Source organism: Pleurodeles waltl, chromosome 12, assembly GCF_031143425.1.
Source record: "Pleurodeles waltl isolate 20211129_DDA chromosome 12, aPleWal1.hap1.20221129, whole genome shotgun sequence".
NCBI lineage: Eukaryota > Metazoa > Chordata > Amphibia > Caudata > Salamandridae > Pleurodeles > Pleurodeles waltl.
Window position 1 is genome coordinate 33729139 of NC_090451.1, and position 23368 is coordinate 33752506.

General features: G+C 47.9%; 1 protein-coding gene across 2 annotated transcripts in view; it reads right to left on the bottom strand.

Moving 5' to 3' along the window:
* Positions 1–23368, bottom strand: part of JAK3 (Janus kinase 3) — a 202644-nt gene that overhangs the window by 102371 nt on the left and 76905 nt on the right. For both annotated transcript variants that reach the window (XM_069216952.1, XM_069216953.1), the window contains exons 10-14: positions 21293–21476; positions 19322–19443; positions 18188–18322; positions 6996–7080; positions 4845–4978 (exon numbers count right to left, since the gene is read on the bottom strand). In XM_069216952.1, the coding sequence (XP_069073053.1) occupies positions 4845–4978; positions 6996–7080; positions 18188–18322; positions 19322–19443; positions 21293–21476 (660 nt within the window). The remainder of the gene's footprint in view (positions 1–4844; positions 4979–6995; positions 7081–18187; positions 18323–19321; positions 19444–21292; positions 21477–23368) is intronic.

The window sequence follows — 23368 nt, forward strand, 5'->3', positions numbered from 1 at the left end:
GCTGCAAGGGTCGCAGTTAGGGTTTTTGGTCCCTCCTGTGGCCCAGGAGGGACCAGGATGTCGCCACTTAGATGAGGAGACAGAGGGGGCGCTTAGCAACGTAGGGAGCCCTCACAGAAGCAGGCAGCACCCGCAGAAGTACCTGATCAGGCACTTAGAAGAAAAGTGAACCGAGTCCACCCGAAGTCACAATAGGGAGTCCCACAATGCCGGAGGACAACTCAGAAGGTTGTGCACTGCAGGTTAGAGTGTCGAGGACCCAGGCTTGGCTGTGCACAAATGAAATCCTGGAAGAGTGCACAGGAGCCGGAGTAGCTGCAAATCATGCTGTACCCAGCAATGCAGTTTAGCGTGGGGAGGCAAGGATTCACCTCCACCAAACTTGGACTGAAGAGTCACTGGACTGTGGGAGTCACTTGGACAGAGTTGCTGAGTTCCAGGGACCACGCCTCGTCGTGCTGAGAGGGGACCCAGAGGACTGGTGATGCAGTCTTTTTTTGCCTGCGGTTGCAGGGGGAAGATTCCGTTGACCCATGGGACATTTCTTCAGAGCTCCTGGTGCAGAGAGGAGGCAGGCTACCCCCAGAGCATGCACCACCTGGAAACAGTCGAGAAAGCCGGCAGGATGAAGTGATACAAGGTTTCTAGTAGTCGTCTTGCTACTTTGTTGCAGTTTTGCAGGCGTCCTGAGCAGTCAGCGGTCGATTCTTTGGCAGAAGGTGAAGAGGGAGATGCAGAGGAACTCTGGTGAGCTCTTGCATTCGTTATCTGGTGAGATCCCCAAAGCAGAGACCCTAAATAGCCAGAAAAGGAGGTTTGGCTAACTAGGAAGGAGGATTGGCTACCAAGAGAGGTAAGAGCCTATCAGAAGGAGCCTCTGCCATCACCTGCTGGCACTGGCCACTCAGAGCAGTCCAGTGTGCCACAAACACCTCTGTTTCCAAGATGGCAAAGGTCTGGGACACACTGGAGGAGCTCTGGGCACCTCTCCTTGGAGGTGCAGGTCAGGGGAGTGGTCACTCCCCTTTCCTTTGTCCAGTTTCACGCCAGAGCAGGGCTGGGGGATCCCTAAACCGGTGTAGACTGGCTTATGCAGAGATGGGCAGCATCTGTGCCCATCAAAGCATTTCCAGAGGCTGGGGGAGGCTACTCCTCCCCAGCCTTCACACCTATTTCCAAAGGGAGAGGGTGTTACACCCTCTCTCAGAGGAAATCCTTTGTTCTGCCTTTCTGGGCCAGGGCTGCCTGGACCCCAGGAGTGCAGAAACCTGTCTGAGGGGTTGGCAGCAGCAGCAGCTGCAGTGGAGACCCCGGAAAGGCAGTTTGGCAGTACCCGGGTTCTGTGCTAGAGACCCGGGGGATCATGGAATTGTCCCCCCAATGCCAAAATGGCATTGGGGTGACAATTCCATGATCTTAGACATGTTACATGGCCATGTTCGGAGTTACCATTGTGACTCTGTACATAGGTAGTGACCTATGTACAGTGCACACGTGTAATGGTGTCCCCACACTCACAAAGTCCGGGGAATCTGCCCTGAACGATGTGGGGGCACCTTGGCTAGTGCCAGGGTGCCCACACACTAAGTAACTTTGCACCCAACCTTCACCAGGTGAAGGTTAGACATATAGGTGACTTATAAGTTACTTAAGTGCAGTGGTAAATGGCTGTGAAATAACATGGATGTTATTTCACTCAGGCTGCACTGGCAGGCCTGTGTAAGAATTGTCAGATCTCCCTATGGGTGGCAAAAGAAATGCTGCAGCCCATAGGGATCTCCTGGAACCCCAATACCCTGGGTACCTCAGTACCATATACTAGGGAATTATATGGCTGTACCAGTATGCCAATGTGAATTGGTGAAATTGGTCACTAGCCTGTTAGTGACAAATTTGGAAAGCAGAGAGAGCATAACCACTGAGGTTCTGGTTAGCAGAGCCTCAGTGAGACAGTTAGGCATCACACAGGGAACACATACAGGGCACATACTTATGAGCACTGGGGCCCTGCCTGGCAGGGTCCCAGTGACACACAGACTAAAACAACATATATACAGTGAAATATGGGGGTAACATGCCAGGCAAGATGGTACTTTCCTACAACACCCAACTCATTCTCCCCCCTCCAGCGAACCAGACAAGGCCAGACACAACTTCTACGAAGGCATGAAAGCAGTCGCCAACTGGATGAGAGACAGCTGCCTTCAACTCAACACATATATGACCAAAGTCAGTCAGTCAGTTAGTGGAGAAGTATGGCTCAATGGTTAGAGCAGCAGACCCTGATGCAGAAATCTGGCCCAGGGCCAGGGTTCAATTCCCACCTCGGTGGGTCTTGGGCTCAATTTCCTCGGACCTGATAATTCTCGCATCGGTGCCTAATCTAATTCATGGGTCCCACTCTGTAACTCTGGGCAATAGCTTGCTTAATCTCCACAAAGGCCCCAACAGCGCTGGGATGCCTGGCTTCACCTTGGAGGTTGCCCAGGAGTGGGCACCTCACAGGGAAAAGCCAGGAGGGGTTCCACAGCGGTATGCGTACAGCGCCTTGAGACCCTAACGGGTGAGTAGTGCGCTATACAAGTACGAAGTTTAGTTTAGTTTTAGTTTAAGTACTCATCCTCGGCCCTCAACCCAAAGCATGGAGCGACTCCCGGTGGCAACCCACCCTCAGAATCCCGCCCACCCCCACCAGCCAAGCCGCAACCTCGGAAGCATCCTGGACCCTGACCTCAGCATGAACCATCAGATTAACTCAGTCACCTCCACCTGCTTCCGCACCTTCCGCCTCCTACGCAAGACCTTCAAATGGATCCCCTAGAACATAGAAAGACCGTCACACATGCCCTCATCACCAGCAGACTGGACTATGGCAATGCACTCTACGCCGGAATCAACAAAAAACTCACTGCAAACTGCAAAACGTCCAGAACGCCGCCACCAGACTGATCCTCGACCTACCCCGACACTGCCGCATCTCGCAACACCTACGCACACTGCACAGGCTCCCCACAGAGAAAAGAATCACTTTCAAGATCCTCACCAACGCACACAAAGCCCTCCACAACACCAGACCAGCCTACCTTAACCAGCGGCTCAACTTCCAGGTACCCCACAGGGCCCTATGCTCAGCCCAGCTCTTTCTCGCTGAAGTACCCTGCATCTGGAAAACCAGAACAGGAGGACGCTCCTTCTCGTTCCTCGCCGCCACCGCCTGGAACACCCTCCCCATCCACATCAGACAAACCACCTCCCTCCCCAGCTTCACGAAGGAGCTGAAGACATGGCTCTTCTAAATCCACCTCCGGTACACGCTACACTCCCGCACCTCCCCATCCCCCGCGCCTTGAGACCCTAACGGGTGAGTAGCTGCGCTTTATAAACACTGATCGATTGATAAGTTGTATTTCTTGAAGCACAGTTTTACTCGTTTGTCAGTTGCATTTCTTGCAGCACAGCCTCATTCCTCGGTCACAGTCCCATCCCTTGTCTCATGGGATGTGAATCTCATGTCAGGATGCACTGTCTCCTGGTGTCATTCACAGGGTGTGGGATTGGTCTCTTTGGTGTGAAACAAAGTCTCTCAATAATCCCATAGACTTAACAGAGTTGTGCACAATAGACTTTGATCCAAACCCCTTAGATGTTGCAGAGGGCCCAAGTGGCCATTGTTTCACCTGAGGGGTGCAGGGAGGTCTAGCGGGTAAAGGCAAGAGGCCAGCAGTGCACCAGGTGCCACAAGTGCATGCACTGATAAAATAGCTGTTTCCCTGGCCTCTGCCGGTGCTCGCCATCACGGAGCATGAGTGGGGATGCGAGGGGACAGCAGGAAAACACAGGAAGAGTTGGGAAATGAGGAGACCGCTCCTTGAAGCACAAATAGTGGCAATCGATGGTGGGGTGGCCAGGTGGTGGAGAGAAATGGGGAGCAGTGGGAGAATATGAGACAAACCTATGACCGCCCACGCAAAAAGCCTTCTTTGGTAAGAAGGTACAGAAACAATCTAAGCTGAGCTTACATGGTGATGGAAGAGATATGGGGCATGAGTGGCCCAGGAATAACATAACCACTGTCACATGTTGGTGCTGGTGCGAAGGGCAGAGGCGACCTATGAAAAGGGTGTGAAGCACCGGCGGACAGAAGAGAGGTGGACGAGACGCAGGAGCAGTGAAACTCTTCTACTGTTGACACAAGATGGGAGGCACTCTGAGCTGAAGCCTTCAAAGAGGCTGGGCTGGGCAAAGGACAGTAAGGGGAGGGACTGAACAGGGCACAGAAAGATCTGCACCCACCTAGACAATATGGCGTCTGCAGCAACAAGAAAACAGCGGACAAGGGGCCACAGCAGGTGCTAGATCACTGGTCAGTGTAGAAAGCAGGGCCCCTGAGAGCTGGGTAAGTCGGCTCAGCTGCTGGGGGTCTGGGCTGGCACCATCATGTGCAATGCAAGTGACACTGAACTAAGAATCTAGTTTTCTTTGTTGTGGCCTACAAGCTTTGTTTGTGCATTTTACAACTTTATTTAATTGCAAGGAAATTATTCTGGGCTATTTAGTTAAGAATTCATGTTGGCTTCTATTTGGAAAAAAATGATTTTAGCAAATTAAGTGTCAGGAGATCTATGTATGGACTTTACTAATCTCATAATGTAGGTGCAATTCCAAAGTTTTTAATATTTTGTAGAAGACTAGTGCCCTAACATTTTCAGGAAAGGTTTGGGTGTTTATCAATTTTGGGGTGATTCAGATTAAATATGAGGAACAGAGGAACTCAATTGATTTCAGGTAGCTTAAAGTTTCTGCATCCCTCGGTGTGTGGACAATGTGTGGTCTCAGTCACTCACCAGGAAGTTGAGGGCGTAGGCTAGTTGCTTGACCACCTCAAGCTTCCAGCTGGTCGTCACCTTCCCGCTGGCCTTGTGCTTCTTCAGGTAGACATCAAGGGCTCCGTGCTTCACGTACTCCTGCACCATGATACCTGTGCGCCGGCAACATGACGGACATTGACTGTGGACATCTCTGATTAACAACACCAGCCGACTAATACTACATTTTTAGGTTCAAACTTTGTAGGAAGACCTACACATTCAACTCAAAGGTAACATCAATTCATATTATTCTCCATCCAATGCAAGCATCTGGTAACTCAAGAAAGACTATTGAAAAATATTTTCGGTCACCAAGTATCACAGAACATGTGTTGGTTTACGGCATAAAAAAAGATGTTCTCTTAACAATTCTCAAAACATTTGTTTTCGTCTGGGGGTTCAAAGATCTCCCAACTATAAAGAGTTTCGGTATGTTTTGGGGCATGTGTGTTATGATGGAACAGGTCCTGTGGAGATCCCTTGTTCTGTTACCTGCCAGAAAGGCTTGCGCAGTAGCAAACACTAAAGGCCTGGTTTAGAGGCTGGCGGACATGGTTACTCCAGGATCCCGTCTGCCGTATTTCTATGCCATTGTTTCCAATTGAAATGGTAATGTGACGGAGGGGATGTCCGTCACATCTGTGATGGAGTAACCCATCCGCCAAAGTCTAAACCAGGCCCTAAGTTAGAGCAAACATATTAATATGCACGGAAAGACGGTGAGACTATAGTGAACAACTGAGAAAAAAAGAGCAACGTCGTATACAATCAAAACTGAAAGAGCAAAAGAAGTTAAGTACAGATAGCAGACAAGTGTGTAAATGTAAGAATAATTAGGAAATATATAACAATTGATACAATTAAATGCAGATAATTCATTCCAGAGGAAAGAAAGAAACAAAGACAACAAAATAGGATTTAGAAAATGAATCTGACATGAAAAGAGAGCGTGTGCGAACATTTACACAAATGACAGATCAAAACTGAAATAAAAGAAGAAGCACAAATGCACCAAATAAAAAGTTGATAGAATGTCCCCAGATCTATGGTGGGCACGCCGCTGACGTCTGAATCTCAGGCCTCACCCGGTTCCATATAAATACTTTACGCAACTGAAGAGTTCCCACTTTGAAAGACCTGAGATCACAAAGGGCTCATCCTGAATGGGCAAAGGGTCATGTTCAACAAGATATACTTGGAAGTAAGTTGACTAAGACGGTCATGTAGAGTTGGCAGAGCAGGAGCTCCCACCTGTCAAATTTGTGTTTCTCCCACCAACTTTAGAGGTAGGGGAGCTACCGGGTTTGCAGCAGTAGATTCTGAGCCAGCTCTCCCATCGCAACTCGTTACCATTGGGTGAGAGTGGCCGTAACCTCACCATAATGAGGTCCAAAGTCCAGTCCCATGAGTGGTAGGGTCACTTCAAAATACCCGAACAAGAGACCTCACACTTTGCTGGCATGAAGGGGACCAGTTCAGTCTGCAGCCCTTTCACACCCAAGCGTATTTTCATATGGGCTCACATAGCGCCAGGTAAGTGGCCCACAGCGCTTATATGTGCCTAACTGCTGGCGAGGATCTCTGTAACGTAAAAACGTCAGCCACACTGGATGCACTTTCATAACATCTCAATGGCCAGCAGGCTGCCATGCCATGTTTTTTCCACTCAGCATCTTGTTTTAGTTTACAGAAACAAACCCAAAGCAGGAGTCTGCTGAGAAAAACAAAAACACTGGTGGCCTTTATTACAGGGGATGTTCTTCCTGTGTGCTGTGGCCATTGCTTCCTTTTCCTGGCCCTGTCTGACAGGTCTCGCACAGGGGACCTCGAAGGGGAAAATTAGGGGCAGTGGAAGGCAGGGTGGATGGAGGGCTGCAAGCACTGTGAACCTTCAGCACTGTGACGTCCTGCTGTGTAAGAGGTCTCTGGCAGTGGGCACAGCAGGGGCTCTATCATCAGAAACTTCCTGGTCTTCCACTGATAAATGAGGCAGGAAAAATGCAAGTTTGCTGGACAGGATATACACCTGCTTGTGGCGCAGCTCGCTCCTCAACCAAACCATAAATAACCCCATTGTCTACAAAGCCATTCGCCACTTAGTGTTTGTGAGCCGTGCGCCGTACTTACTGTCTTTCCCGACACAGACGCCGTAGAGCAGGAGCAGGTGCTTGTGGGAGATCTGGCTCATCAAGCTGGCGGCTTCCAGGAAGGACTGGCCGAGCAAAAGAGAAGAAGAGACGAGTTAAAGGGGACGTGTGCCATCGCTGGACAAACCCTGTAGTGAGGACCATCCCTGCAAAGAAAAAACATGCACCACCCACCACAGAAGAAACTCTCTATTTAGGACTATAACTGCAAAAGAGAAACATAAAGTGGACATGTACCATCAGAGAAGAAACCCTCTAGTGAGAAATATAACTGCAAAGAAGAAACAGAAAGGGGACGTGTACCATCACAGAAGAAACCCTCTATTCAGGACTATAACTGCAAAGAAGAAACAGAAAGGAGACATGTACCATCACAGAAGAAACCCTCTAGTGAGGACTATCTCTGCAAAGAAGAAATAGAAAGGAGACATGTACCATCACAGAAGAAACCCTCTAGTGAGGATTATCTCTGCAAAGAAGAAATAGAAAGGAGACATGTACCATCACAGACGAAACCCTCTAGTGAGAGCTATCCCTGCAAAGAAGAAACAGAAAGGAGACATGTACCATCACAGAAGAAACCCTCTAGTGAGGACTATCTCTGCAAAGAAGAAATAGAAAGGAGGCGTACCATCACAGAAGAAGCCCTCTAGTGAGGACTATAACGTCAAAGAAGAAATAGAAAGGAGACATCACAGGCGAAAACCTCTAGTGAGGGCTATCCCTGCACAGAAGAAACAGAAAGGAGACATGTACCATCACAGACGAAACCCTCTAGTGAGAGCTATCCCTGCAAAGAAGAAACAGAAAGGAGACATGTACCATCACAGAAGAAACCCTCTAGTGAGGACTATCTCTGCAAAGAAGAAATAGAAAGGAGGCGTACCATCACAGAAGAAGCCCTCTAGTGAGGGCTATAACTTCAAAGAAGAAACAGAAAGGAGACATCACAGGTGAAACCCTCTAGTGAGGGCTATCCCTGCACAGAAGAAACAGAAAGGAGGCGTACCATCACAGAAGCAACCCTGTAGTGAGGACTATCTCTGCAAAAGAGAAGAGTCAAGTTAAAGGGGACATGTCCCATAACAGAAGAAATCCTCTAGTGAGGACAATCCCTGCGAAGAAGAAACATGCACCACCACAGAAGAAACTCGCTAGTCAGGACTAGAACTGCAAAAAACAACAGAAAGTGAATGTGCACCATCACCGAAGAAACCCTCAAGTAAGGAGTATAACTGCAAAGACGAAACAGAAAGGGGGCGTACCATCACAGAAGAAACCCTCTAGTGAGGACTATCCATGCAAAAGAGAAGAAGATATAAGTTAAGGAGGAAATGTGCCATAACAGTAGAAATTGTCTAGTGTGGGCTATCCCTGCAAAGAAGAAACACAAAGGGGACACGTACCATCACAAACGAAAACCTCTAGTGAGGACTATCCCTGAAAAGAAGAAACAGAAACGATACATGTACCATCAGAGAAGAAACCCTCTAGTGAGGGCTATCCCTGCAAATAAGAAACACAAAGAGGATATGTACCATCACAGAAGAACCCCTCTAGTGAGGACCATCCCTGCGAAGAAGAAACATGCACCACCACAGAAGAAACTCGCTAGTCAGGACTTCAACTAAAAAAAATATATAAATAAACAGAAAGTGGACGTGTACCATCACCGAAGAAACCCTCGAGTAAGGACCATCCCTGCGAAGAAGAAACATTCACCACCACAGAAGAAACTCGCTAGTCAGGACTATAACTGAAAAAAATATATAAATAAACAGAAAGTGGACGTGTACCATCACCGAAGAAACCCTCGAGTAAGGACCATCCCTGAGAAGAAGAAACATGCACCACCACAGAAGAAACTCGCTAGTCAGGACTTCAACTGAAAAAAATATATAAATAAACAGAAAGTGGACGTGTACAATCACCGAAGAAACCCTCGAGTAAGGACCATCCCTGCGAAGAAGAAACATTCACCACCACAGAAGAAACTCGCTAGTCAGGACTATAACTGAAAAGAAAAACCAGAAAGTGGACATGTACCATCACCGAAAAAACCCTCGAGTGAGGACTATAACTGCAACGAAGAAACAGAAAGGAGGCATGCACCGCCACAGAAGAAACCCGCTAGTGAGGACTATCCATGCAAAAGAGAAGAAGAGATAAGTTAAAGAGGACATGTGCCATAACAGAAGAAATTGTCTAGTGTGGACTATCCCTGCAAAGAAGAAACACAAAGGGGACATGTACCATCACAGAAAAAACCCTCTACTGAGCACTATCCCTGCAAAGAAGAAACAGAAAGGAGACATGTACCATCACAGAAGAAACCCTCTAGTGAGGGGTACAACTGCAAAGAAGAAACAGAAATGAGACATCACAGAAGAAATCCTCTAGGCAGGAGTATCCCTGCAAAGAAGAAACGGAAAGGAGATGTGTACCATCACAGAAGAAGCCCTCTAGAGAGGACTATCCCTGCAAAAAAAGAAACAGAAATGAGACATCACAGAGGAAACCCTCTAGTGAGGACTATCCATGCAAGAGAAGAAGAGAAATGTTAAAGGTGACCCAGACCACCACAGAAGAAACCCTCTAGTGAGGACTATCCATGCAAGAGAAGAAGAGAAATGTTAAAGGTGACCCAGACCACCACAGAAGAAACCCTCTAGTGAGGACTATCCATGCAAGAGAAGAAGAGAAATGTTAAAGGTGACCCAGACCACCACAGAAGAAACCCTCTAGTTAGGACTATCCATGCAAGAGAAGAAGAAATATGTTAAAGGGGGCCCAGACCACCACAGAAGAAACCCTCTAGCGAGGACTATCCCTGCAAGAGAAGAAGAGATATGTTAAAGGGGGCCCAGACCACCACAGAAGAAACCCTCTAGCGAGGACTATCCCTGCAAGAGAAGAAGAGATATGTTAAAGGGGGCCCAGACCACCACAGAAGAAACCCTCTAGCGAGGACTATCCCTGCAAGAGAAGAAGAGATATGTTAAAGGGGGCCCAGACCACCACAGAAGAAACCCTCTAGTTAGGACTATTCATGCAAGAGAAGAAGAGAATTGCTAAAGGGGGCCCAGACCACCACATAAGAAACCCTCTAGTTAGGACTATTCATGCAAGAGAAGAAGAGAATTGCTAAAGGGGGCCCAGACCACCACACAAGAAACCCTCTAGTGAGGACTATCCAAGCAAGACAAGAAGAGAATTGCTAAAGGGGGCCCATACCACCACACAAGAAACCCTCTAGCGAGGACTATCCCTGCAAAGAAGGAAGGAAGAGGTCTGCAGGGGGCATGTACCACCACAGAACATACCTTCTACCGAGAACGATCCCTGCATAGAAGAAATAAAAAGAGATTAAAGAGGCAATGTGCCACCAAAGAAGAAGACTTCAAGGGAGGAAAGTCTGGAAAAACATTAAAAGATTAAGGTGATGGGGTAATACAGGCAAGATTGAGGTATTCCAGGGGGATTACGGGGCAAAGAGAAGAAGAGGTTAGAATGGAGGATTTTAGAAATGGTTTTAAAGACATGTATAAGTAGAAAAGGTTAAGCATGACCATAGAAGGATAGAGTCTTATGTCATGGATTAAAGGAAATTAAAAGTAAGGGGGTATTGAAAATGCTAGAAATCAGTGTTCATGCACACGTCAGTGGTATCATGAGCTCCTGGCGCTAACCCTGCAGACGAAGACTAAGACACCCTCTGGGGACGGCCATAGATTTCCTTCGGTTCATGGTCACTCAGCAAGGGGTGTCAAACTGACTGGCCAGATAAACCATGCATGCCAATAGACCCGATTCAGGCTGGAGGCTCTAAATTCATGAAGACACAAATGGCTTTATTTTGACTGTCTTCCCCCTGAAATTGCCTCTGCTTCAATAGAAGTGAATGGGGAAATACATTCTCCCGAATATTTATTTTTAAATGTCCTACTTTTTGTTGACTAGAGCAGAGGTCTCCAAACTTTCTAATGCCGCGCCTCCCCCCAGTTGAAAAATAAAAATCATTGGGCCCCCCTCAGAATTGTTCACAATTATTTTATAAACATGGCAATGTTTAAATATGTCTAAACCTATTTAAACATTGCAGTTAAGTACTGTTACCTTTTTAAATCTGCAATAACATGCTTCTGCTTAAAACAAAGGCCTGTTATCTGTATAATATTTATTTTCTCCAGAGTCTGACCCCCCCCTCCTGGGATCACTTGAGGCCCCCCTAGGAGGGCCCGCCCCCCAGTTTGAAGACCTCTGGACTAGAGCTACAACTTCCGTCGTATGCTGAAAGTTTGTCCTCATTCCCACTGCCTCAGACGTGGCCATGCACCAAACGACCTGTAGGTGTCACTGCTGCACTAGTGTCAACCTGCTCCATTCAGGCCTCAGCCAATGCAAAGCTGTCTGACTAGGTGTCACTGCACACTATAGTCTAGGTCAGTGGCTCCTAACCTTTTGACTTCCGTGGACCCCCACTTGATCATTACTGAAACCCGTAGACCCCACTTAACCATTATTGGAATTTGGGGACCCCCACAGTGAATCACTATTGAAATTCGGGGACCCAAGCCTAGGCAGTTTTGAGAATTTGAACTGCAAAACAATATAGAAACAAGCGTTCATCAATCAAATAGACAAATGATTAAATATTTTATTTAATTCACAAATATAAATAAATCTGCATTTGAATTTTATCGGGAATGTTGGAGGTTTTCTAAATTCAATTAAGGGCAGCCATTGCCCATACTACATTCTGTTTGACGCATGTGAACTGCACACACAAACCAATCTGAAGAAATCAAGTTAATTTTGAGACCCCCATTTCAAATTTCTTCACATTTACAGAACATTTGAAATGTTTTCAATTTTAAGTTTGCTTTCTTATTTATATACACTTAATAATCTGTTAATATTTAATATTCTAAGCAGTTGCAGACCTCCTTGTCACGGAACCCCCAGGGTTCCCTGGACCACAGGTTAAGAACCACTGATGCAGGCAACAGTTCAGTCAATGCCATCAAGTCCTGGGCCAGTAGGTGGCACTGTTGCACCAAAGTCATAAAATGTTGCACTCGAGCACCTACTTCTTCCTCCACACCGAGAAAAAACATAGACACCATTCTCAAATACCTGCGCAGACGTGCACACCTTTGCTATCCTCCTGTGCAGTTCGTCAAGTCTAGCTTAGACGGGTTACCAATCGCCCTTGGCACCGCCGGATGCCATACTTCACTACTCCCAGGCGGGCCTGACTCAGGGTTTGGTGGACGGGTTATATGCTGTCCGCCGTATTACAATTTCCATAGGCTACAATGGAATCAAATTATGGTGGTCGAGATATCAGTCACATTTGTGACGGAGTACACCCATGCGTGAAACTGTAAATCAGTCCGTAAGTTGACATTTCACCTACCCGTAGTGAACCGCATTGGCTACCCGTAGAAGCGAGAACTACCGTCAAGCCCTGATGCTTAACCTACAAGGCCTTACATACCAACAAACCCCCCACCCCATAGCTGGCCACCCTTTGCTCCATCCCAGGAGGACAAAAAAAAACTTTACCCATCCCTGACCAGAGTCTCCAAAACTGAAAGACTTCCGAGCACAAAACAGATCCTCCTCTGAGCAGGAACTTCTGCCTGGAACTCTGTCCCCATAAATGTCAGAACCCAACCTACTCTACGTTCATTCAGGAAACTTCTGAAAACCCTCTACTTCTGCCTTTTTCTCGGCTGCCTCCCTTCATCACTACGAATCCCATCCAGGAGCGACCTCAAATAAATCACCAACTAACTCCCCTACTCTGACCTCCGACCCCACTACCTCCTTAATCATCTGCTCAGTTTTCTCTTAGTTCCCTCCTGCCTTGTCCTGCCTCCTTCTCCCCGCCGCTTGCAGTTTATTTGACATAATGCGTTTTTAGTTTTCGTTACTGTGGCCTGTCCTTCTATGTATGTTCTGTGGGCGTAACTCATGTAATTTTCGGTAGCATAGTTATGCAAATTTACAGCAAAATGATGCGAGATTACACAGAATTACTTGAGGTGTCTAATCCAGCATTAACTGCAAAATGCACCCTTGAGCCCAAAATGGACCCAAGGATGCATTTTGCACCAAGAAAAGAGCACTAAATGTGACAGAACATGGACAGCAGTGGGTGCTCGTTTAGTTCATTGTTTCTGTGCTCCTGTGGTAGGATTTATGTGGCAAAATGTGCAAAATTATGTAAACGAGCATCAAAAAAGTAACACAAAATTACCGAAATTACTCCAGTGCAATTACATTTTTTCCCAGGCCTCGATGAATTGAAAAGCACCTAAGCGCCCCTGTGCTGCTCTGCTGTATAAGTAAATAAAGCCTGTCTTCTCGCTCCAGGACACTGACCAGTGTCAGACTGGCTGCAGGTGCTACTGCAGCACTGGACGTCATCAGCTCGCACTAGTGCCAAGCTACTGCGAGAGGTCACTAAGTGCAGGACCATCCACCTGATCCCTCCAGGGTCTCGCCAAGGCCATAAAGACAGTGACAGTTACCTTAAATCTCAAGGTGAGGGGTGGGGGAGCGCATGGTTGTAATAAAATTTTTTTTTTAAAAAGCACCTTTCCGACACCGTTGCCTCGCTCCTGTTCCCTCTCGATGGTGTTGGTTTCCCAGCAGTCCCTGGGATACCAGCACAGGTTCCCCATGCAATCTTGCTCCTGCTCTCATGCTAAACCTTTAGCATGAGAGCAGTGTCAGGATTGGTCTGAGCAGCTTGGTCTGCCGCTCAGACACTGCATGGGAGTCTGTGCAGTTTATCCAACCCGGCTAATTAACACAGAGAGGTTGGAGAACCTTAAGTACACATATGTGTTTGGCCGGCCTAAGAGGGCTGGCTAAACACACATGCACACTTAAGTTCACTCCACTCTCCCTCCCCTCAACCCATGGCCTAGCTCGCCCTCCCTGCGCAGCTGAAAAATACAATGATAGCAAACTATTGTTTTATTTGTCAGCTGCTGCCTTTGCCAGGCGGGCGATGCTCCTTCATCATGGACCTGCCCCTGAATAAAAACTGGCTACTGCGGCCTGGTTACAAATGGCCAGGTAGTCCTGATGTGGCCAAGGAGAGGAGCATTCCAGAATTACAGATGCCCCTGGTGTGGGTAACTGTGGCTGCAAAATGTGTGCACTGAAACTCTGGAGTGCTTGTAGCCAGGTAAAGGGAGATGAAGGCTCCCTTCCCGCTGGACCTCAGTCAATGCAATACTCTGGATCATCATTAGGGGTCGCTGCTGTGCTGATGGCTGCTTGCCTGCACCCACAGGAAGTATAATAATCCCAGTGGGGTGGCCCACACGGGGCTGATGAGGACCTCCAGGTACGTGCATGAAACAGTTCACACCCGTGACTAACTCATGCAGGGCCGGCTTTAGCTCTGGTGCCACCCTGTGCGACAATCTTTTTTGGTGCCTCCCCCCCCCCAATGACCTTCTCCTCTGATTCCCTCACTTCCACCTGGCAGAAGTGCCCCTCATCTCTCCAAATCCCCTCTCTGACATTCATTTAATTTGCAATAAAGCACTGGAAAAGGCTGGCTTTACTAATTCACTCAGCTATCCACATAAAATACAGATCTGTTTGTTGCAGCAGGCACATTAACCCTCTGTACTATTTTATGGTGAGTTAAAACTGCCACTAGACAAACCTTTTATCTCTCTCTAGCAGAAACATGAATTACAAGGGTTATCTTGACATTTTTATTGCTCCCTGGAAGCTGGATGCACAAGGAACTCTGCTGTTGTTTTTAAAGGGTAAGTTATTGCTCAACACAGCTCCCCTCCTGAGGTTAGTGCCCCCTTTCCAGGTCAGCGCCCAGTGCGGCCGCACAGGTCGCACTACCCTGAAGCCCGCCCAGAACTCCTGCACATGGAAAGTGCACACGAACAGCTCAACTACACATGATTTAACTCAAACAACCAGAACAGAGGTGGGACCCACACTGCTACATAACATTACATAACAATAGCCTAACATAACAATAACATGACCTAAGGAAACATCATTTATCATACCATAATCTAACGTAACAGAACGTGCCATAAACGTGACACAGAATAACAAAAAGACTGTCTGTCGCTCCCCATCCGCCCCTCTCGTGGTCCAGTCCGGTGCGATGATGCCACTGGCCGCTGGGTGTCACTCGCGCACCGCTCTGGCTCTGTGCGGTCCTTGGCTGATGTCTCCATCCCACATCCTCGGCCATCATCTTCTGCAGAGAGGTCCCTGCCCTGGGGGTCTGATCAGACCCACCACGAGTCCCGCTCAGCCGCCCAGCTCGTGCCACGCGCGGTCAAAGGGCAGCGTGGAGCCTGCAGGCCGAAGTACAACCTTTCATGCATGATCCTGCGTTTCAACTGGTCCTGAAACCACTCCCTGCAGTTTGTGAGGGGGAGGGCAGCGCTGCCCCCACGGCCCCCTTAAGCATTACTGCCTCGGTTTACACCTCACCTACTCTGTGTTTTTAGCCGTTTCTGATTTTGCTGCCTTGGACACGTCACTGTTTCATTAGGTGCTAAAAGAAACTAAAGAAACAAGCATTGGCAAGGCCAATAGGTCTCGCCTATACAAGCGCTATTGTCTTTGGCAATGTGTTTTGTCATGTTGTACATCTGCGTGGTTGCTGTTCAGCATGGCTCAAAATAAGTGGTGTGGAGTGTCCGAGTGGAATGGGGGGTACTGTCCCAGAGTAGATTTGTTGGAATGTCAGAGTGGAGTGGGGGTAGAGTGTCGTAGATTTGAGAGGAGGGGAGTAGGGTTCAGTGGCTGTGGAGTTGGGTAGAAGAGGGTGGAGTGGGTTGGAGTGGATTGAGGTAGTTGGGTGGATTGGACTGGAGTAGAGTGTGGTGAATTGGAGTGAGTGGGGTGGATTGGAGGGGGAGGGCTTCAGTGGGGTGGACTGAATTGGGACAAGGTGGGCTGCAGTGGGATGGACTGAACTGCAGTGGCGTGGGGTAAGATTGGATTTGAGTGGGGTGTGTTGGATTGATTGGGGTGGATTGGAGCGGGGTGGGTTGGTGTGGGGTGGATTAGATGGAGAGGGCTGGACTGGAACAGAGTGGTGTATATTAAGGTGCACTGTATTCAAGTGGGATGGATTGGGGTGGTGTGGGTGGATTGGATTAGAGTGAGGTGGATTGGGTAGCAGTGGACTTGATTTGAGTAAGGTAGACTGGAGTGAGTGCTTTGGTTGGATTGGAGTAGGGTGGGATGGACTTGAGTGGGGTGGATTGGACTGGAGTGGGGTGGATTAGACTGGGGTGGATTGGGGTGAGGTGTATTGGATTGTAATGGGGATAGATTGGACTGGGCTGCATTGGGGTGAATTGGTTTGGTGTGTGGTGGGGTGGACTAGATTGAAGTAGATTGGAGTGGGGTGGATTGTATTGGAGTGGGGTGGATTGGATTGCAGTGGGGTGAATTGGAGTGGGGCAGATTGTTTTGGATTGAGTGGGTTGTTTGATATTGGAGTGAGGGAGGTTGTTTTGGATTAAAGTGGTGCAGATTGGAGTATGGATGACTGAAATGGATTGGAGTGGGGCAGATTGGAGTGGGGATGACTGAAATGGATTGGAGTGGGGCAGATTGGAGTGATGTGGTTCGGAGTTGGACAGATTGTTTTAGATTGAGTGGGACAGTTTGCAGAGACGTAGACTGGATTGGGGCAGATTACACTAGGGTGGATTGGAGTGGGGTGGAATGGGATGGAGTGGGTGGATCGGATTGGGGTGAGGAGACTGGACTGCAGTGGGCAGTATTGATTTAGATTGGAGTGGAGCAGATTGAAGTGAGGCAGACTGGAGGTGGCGGATTGTAGTGGGGCAGATTATTTTGGATTGGAGTGAGGCAGATTTGAATGGGGTAGATTTGAGTGAGACAGATTGTTTTAGATTGTGTTGGGGCAGATTAGAGTGGGCCAGGCTGTTTTGGTTAAAGTGGGGTACACTGGAGTGAGGTGGATTGGAGTGGGGCAGATTGTTTTGGAGTGGGGCAGATTGTTTTGGACTGGAGTGGGGCAGACTGGAGTGGGCCATACTGTTTTGGATTGGAGTGGGACCTATTGTCTTGGACTGGAGTGAGGCAGACTGTTTTGGATTGTAGTGGGGCCGATTGCTTTGCAGTGGTGTAGATTGTTTTGGATTGGAGCGGGGTGTACTGGAATGGGGCATACTAGATTGGAGTGGGTTGGGAGGACTGGAGTGGGGTGGAGTGGATCGGTGTCGGTGAGAATGGGTGGATTTGGGTGGATTGTAATGGGGTGGATTGGGGTGTGCTGCACGATTATGTGTTAAAGCATTATTTCAGAAATTACACATAATAAACAAATAATGTTGTTTTGCAATATTTATAACAAGATAATTGTCATCTTTTGAGAACAGCTCCCATGAGCAAAAACAAAAGAAAACATGAGTGCAAAGTGAGAAAAGACGACTTGGTAAAATAAAAGAAGTTTAGCTATAAAAAATGAAAGTTTGCAATCTTGTTTGTCCTGTTGGACACGTTTTTGACAGTCACAGGCCTTCTGTTTGAAGGGCACTGGAAGGTAAAAGGAACAAAATAGTACCTTGATCACGTTGGAAGTAGCGGACAGGCACTGGTTAGGTTGAATCAATCAGTGCTTGGTCCCTGCTCCACACAGAGGAATGGAAATGATGCCAGGCCCTCCTTGACTAATTATGAGGCTGTAATGAAGAGTGCCACACAAGCCAACAAATGGTGAGTGACAGGCCCTTTAATGTACACAACAGCCTCGCAATCAAGACGCATGCGCTAGCACATGGACTAGCAGGCTCGACCCCTAAAAATGTGTCTGGTTTGTAGGCATGTTCCTAGCGTGACCCACAGGTCTCAGGTCTCACACCTATGTTTGTTGCCTCAGAAAAAGAAAACAAAACAAAATATGCAAAGATTACAGACTACCCCGGCACATACCCCCCTCCACAGGTGAAGGACAGATGGTGTTAGACTGTGTGACCCCAGAGCGCTTAGAGACGAGCTCAAAGACATACAGCACTAGACACCCAAATTCCAAATGCAATATCCGCACAGTGTGGGGCACCAGGTGGACAGGAAATCCCGGCACCAACAAACACACTTGTACCTCACTGAAGCCCTTGTGACTCGTACCTCATTGAAACCCTTGTGAGCGCTGTCCAGGACTTTGAGGAGGACGTCGTTCCTGTGGACTTCATCTGCGTCGACCACATCCCGCTTGACTCCTCTGAAGATCTTAGTGAATGAGCCTTGGCCCAGGCTCTCCCCCTGCCAGAAACACAAGCAAAGAAGGGTTATCAGGGCTGGTGTGCAGGGCGGCTATCAATCACAGGCCTGGGTGGCTGTCAATCACAGGCCTGGCCAGCTGGCGGCTGTCAATAACAGGCCTATGCGACTGCTAATCACAGGCCTGGGCGGCTGCCAATCACAGGCCTGGGCGGCTGAAGGCTGTCAATCACAGGCCTAGGCAGCTGCCAATCACAACCCTGGGCGGCTGTCAATCACAGGCCTATGCTACTGCCAATCACAGGCCTGGGCGGCTGCCAATCACAAGCCTGGGCGGCTGGAGGCTGTCAATCACAGGCCTAGGCAGCTGACAATCACAGGCTTGGGCGGCAGTCAATTACAGGCCTGGGTGGCTAGCGGCTGTCAATCACAGGCCTGGGGGGGCGACCTGAGAAGGCACCTGCAGACACCTTCAGTATCAGAGGAGGGCGCAGTCTGGGCATCATGTTCTCATTTCAGATGCTTAGAAACTAGTGCCACACATGGACTTTTAAATAACTCAGGTGAAATTCTGTGCAGGGCGAATACATTTGCTGCAAACGTCCGACCGAGGCTTAACAATGCTCATTTCAAAGACAGAATTCAAAAATAAAAGATTTTAATCAACACATGATGCCCAAACTTTCCTCCCTGTGTTTGTGAAATAAAAAAAATGGTAGCGTGATCCGGAAAATGTTCAGATGACAAACCATCACAATTTCTGCGTCACAAATAATATTATCCTCGAATTGCATTTACATTACGCTAATCTAATGTTGCAGCAATTCAAAGTATATTATAGGATATTCAGCAAGGCACTCATAGACATTAGACCACAAAGAAAAGGCTGCTGGGTGTGTCAGGTTCGGAGTCTTTCTGTTAATTTGTGCACAGACATCCTGGTAGCCACAGTGGACCACTCCGGGAATCTCTCCTTTTACTCTCCATCTTCTCCCCACCCCTCGACCCTGCCCCAGCACAGCCAGCTGCTTGTTCACCTACCCAGGTGATGTCCTTGGGGTGGATGTTGTGGAAAGACATCTGGGTGAGGTTCCGCCTCTGCGCGTCAGGAGAAGCCAACATCTGAGGGCAGCTTCCGCGAGCAATCAACAGGTTGGACTTTTCTAAGGAAGGATAGAGTGGGTTACTGATAGTACTGACGGAGCACCCCCTCATCCTGAAGATGGGGAGGTGTCTGGGTCGCTATGCGGAACGTAGAGTGTCACCAACGTTTAACAAAGTTGACATAGGTCACATTTTGTGAAACTGACGAATTTGCCACCTTTGAAAAGATTCACCTATATATGAAAATTCTGGTGAAAAAATAAGTTATTGAAATATTTTCGAGATAATTATCAGGTAATTTTTTGAAAGAAACTTTATAAAACTTCACAAAGTTTGTGAAGTGACATTTTCACTACTGTGCACACCTTTGTATGCTGTTCCTGTGTCATCTCACAACCTTTCCTGGCCTGGAGGTCCTCTCCTGAGTGGAAAGGCCTGGGAGGTGCCAGGCTCGGTCTCCCTGAGCCCCTCCAGGCCTAGCGGGGATTGCTCCATCCGCTGATCTAGCCTGTTGTGTGAGTGGTGGGCTGGGCATCCCTGTGGCACAAGTAGCAGTCCTGGACGAGACAGTCTTAGGGTCTGATTTAGAGTCTGGCAGAGAGAGGACCCTGTTACCAAACTGACGATCACCCACTCTATCAAGAGCCGGGCAGACCCTTGTGTTCCTGATAGCAGTGTGCCCACTGGCTCCAGGACAGATGCCCTACACTGACTACCCAATGGAGTTTAGACCGTCAGTCGAGGTGCATTGGACCTCGCCCTGTTTAGAGCGGACTGTTTGACAAATGTGTTTTTCAGTTCAGGAACAGCAGGCAAACTTTGGTGGTCCCAAACAAAGAAAATGCAAAAGACACTGACACTCGAGGAGTAAACTCTCCGGATGCCATGGTCGTTAGTGTTTTGTTTTCCCGCAGCGGGAGGCTTTTAAAAAAAATAAAAACAATTTTAAAAAAACAATATGGTTAGTAGCTAAGCTACCTGAAACATGGCTGCCACTTGGCAAACTTACAGGGGCACATGTACGCACCATTTTTCCTGTCACAAACGGCCCGATTCACAGAATCGGACCGTTTGCGACAGGAAAAAACTATTTTGGTATGTACAGATCCTATTTTGCGATTCAGTAATCTATTTACCGAATCACAAAATAAGTTTGCGAGTCACAATTAGGATGGGGCGTTCCCTTCCTACTTGCGAGTCTCAGTGTGATGTATGATTGTTTTGTGACCGTGAATGCGGTCACAAAACATTCACAAACGGGAAGGGGTCCCATTCCCCTTTGTGAATGGCAGCGAAAATATTTTTTCAGAGCAGGCAGTGGTCCCGCGGACCACTGCCTGCTCTGAAAAAATGAAAAGAAAACTTTTCATTTTCTTTTTTTAAATGCATCTCGTTTTCCTTTAAGGAAAACGGGCTGCATTTAAGAAAAAAAAGAACTGCTTTATTTAAAAGCAATCACAGACATGGTGGTCTGCTGTCTCCAGCAGGCCACCATCCGTGTGAGGGCAGCCATCCCAATAGGGTCGCAAATTGCGACCTACCTCATTAATATTCATGAGGTAGGTCATTTGCGACCCCATTGCGAATCGCAAACAGTGTAAAGTACACTGCTGTACATAAGGACTTGCGGCTCGCAATTTGCGACTCACAAACAAGTCGCAAATTGCAAGTCACAAAACTCGGGGTGGTACATCTGGCCTTCAGTGCCTTCAGACAGACAGAGGTGGCCGGAGGGCTGGCAGAGATGTCTAAATATGGCGGGAAGCAGTCTGGCCAGGGTGGCGGAAAAAATGACCTATGCCAAACTGGTGGCGGGCACTCCACCCACCACACTCTAAATGAAGAACTCAGTACCCTTAAGCCAGACCCTGATCATTACCCATTCGTTACTCCAAGCATGCGGGGTACCTTTCGGTCTGGGGGGGCAGCGGCACCTCAGCTGGATGGTGGCACCGCCGGCCTGCAGGCTGCAGCTCTGGTAGTATTCTAGAAGGTTCTTCATGCTGGTGAAGTGCCGGTCCACGCCCGCGAAGGAGTATCCACGCTCAGTCCTGGTGATGAGGCAGTCTTTGTAATCCGTCCCCAGAGGCGTCTGGGAGGGAGAACAAGCCGTGGGACGGAGTACGGCAATCAGTGATCTTTCTGTTTGTTACAACTTGCCTTAGAAGCAGCAGTACAGCATTACGACAGAGGTTACTATATTACAAGAAAGCCCGTGTAAGGACCCAGAGCACAGTGTTAAAGCAGGAACCACAATTTCATAAGGCGGGGTGGAGGGCAATGTTACAAGGGTGAGCAGAGAGTTTTGATAGGGGTAGAGTGTTACAACAGAGAGCACAGCATTAAAATGGGGGTAGAGTGTTACAGCACAGAGCACAGTGTTATAACGGGGAGCACAGTATTACAATTTGGGTAGTGTTAACAACAGAGATCACAGCATTGCAATGGGGGTAGAGTGTTACAACAAAGATCACAGTGTTACAACAAAGAGCACAGTATTAAAATGGGGTAGAGTGTTATAACAGAGAGAACAGCATTACAATGGGGGTAGAGTGTTACAACACAGAGCACAGTGTTACAACAGGGAGCACAGTATTACAATGGGGTAGAGTGTTATAACGGAGAGCACAGCATTACAATGGGGGTAGAGTGTTACAACAAAGAGCACAGTGTTACAACAAAGAGCACAGTATTAAAATGGGATAGAGTGTTATAACAGAGAGCACAGCATTACAATGGGGGTAGAGTGTTACAACACAGAGCACAGCGTTACAACAGGGAGCACAGTATTACAATGGGGTAGAGTGTTACAACGGAGAGCACAGTGTTACAACAGGGAGCACAGTATTACAATGGGGTAGTGTGTTATAACAGAGAGCACAGCATTACAATGGGGGTAGAGGGTTACAACACAGAGCACAGTGTTACAACGGGGAGCACAGTATTACAATGGGGGTAGAGTGTTACAACAGAGAGCACAGTGTAACAACAGGGAGCACAGTATTACAATGGGGTAGAGTGTTATAACAGAGCACAGCATTACAATGGGGGTAGAGTGTTACAACACAGAGCACAGTGTTACAACGGGGAGCACAGTATTAAAATGGGGGTAGAGTGTTACAACAGAGAGCACAGTGTTACAACAGGGAGCACAGTATTAAAATGGGGTAGCCTGTTATAACAGAGAGCACAGCATTACAATGGGGGTAGAGTGTTACAACACAGAGCACAGTGTTACAACGGGGAGCACAGTATTACAATCGGGATAGAGTGTTACAACAGAGAGCACAGTGTTACAACAGGGAGCACAGTATTACCATGGGGGTAGAGTGTTACAACAGAGAGCACAGTGTTACAACAGGGAGCACAGTATTACAATGGAGTAGAGTGTTATAAGAGAGAGCACAGCATTACAATGGGGTAGAGTGTTACAACACAGAGCACAGTGTTACAACGGGGAGCACAGTATTACCATGGGGGTAGAGTGTTACAACAGAGAGCACAGTGTTACAACAGGGAGCACAGTATTACAATGGAGTAGAGTGTTATAACAGAGAGCACAACATTACAATGGGGTAGAGTGTTACAACGGGGAGCACAGTATTAAAATGGGGTAGAGTGTTGCAACAGAGAGCACAGCTTTACAACAGGGAGCACAGTATTACAATGGAGTAGAGTGTTATAACAGAGAGCACAGCATTACAATGGGGTGGAGTGTTACAACACAGAGCAGTGTTACAACGGGGAGCACAGTATTAAAATGGGGGTAGAGTGTTGCAACAGAGAGCACAGTGTTGCAACAGGGAGCACAGTATTACAATGGGGTAGAGTGTTATAAATGAGAGCACAGCATTACAATGGGGGTAGAGTTACATCAAAGAGCACAGTATTAAAATGGGGGGACAATGTTACAAGCGTGAGCAGAGAGTTTCAATAGGGGTAGTGTGTTACAACAGAGAGCACAGCATTACAACAGGCAGCACG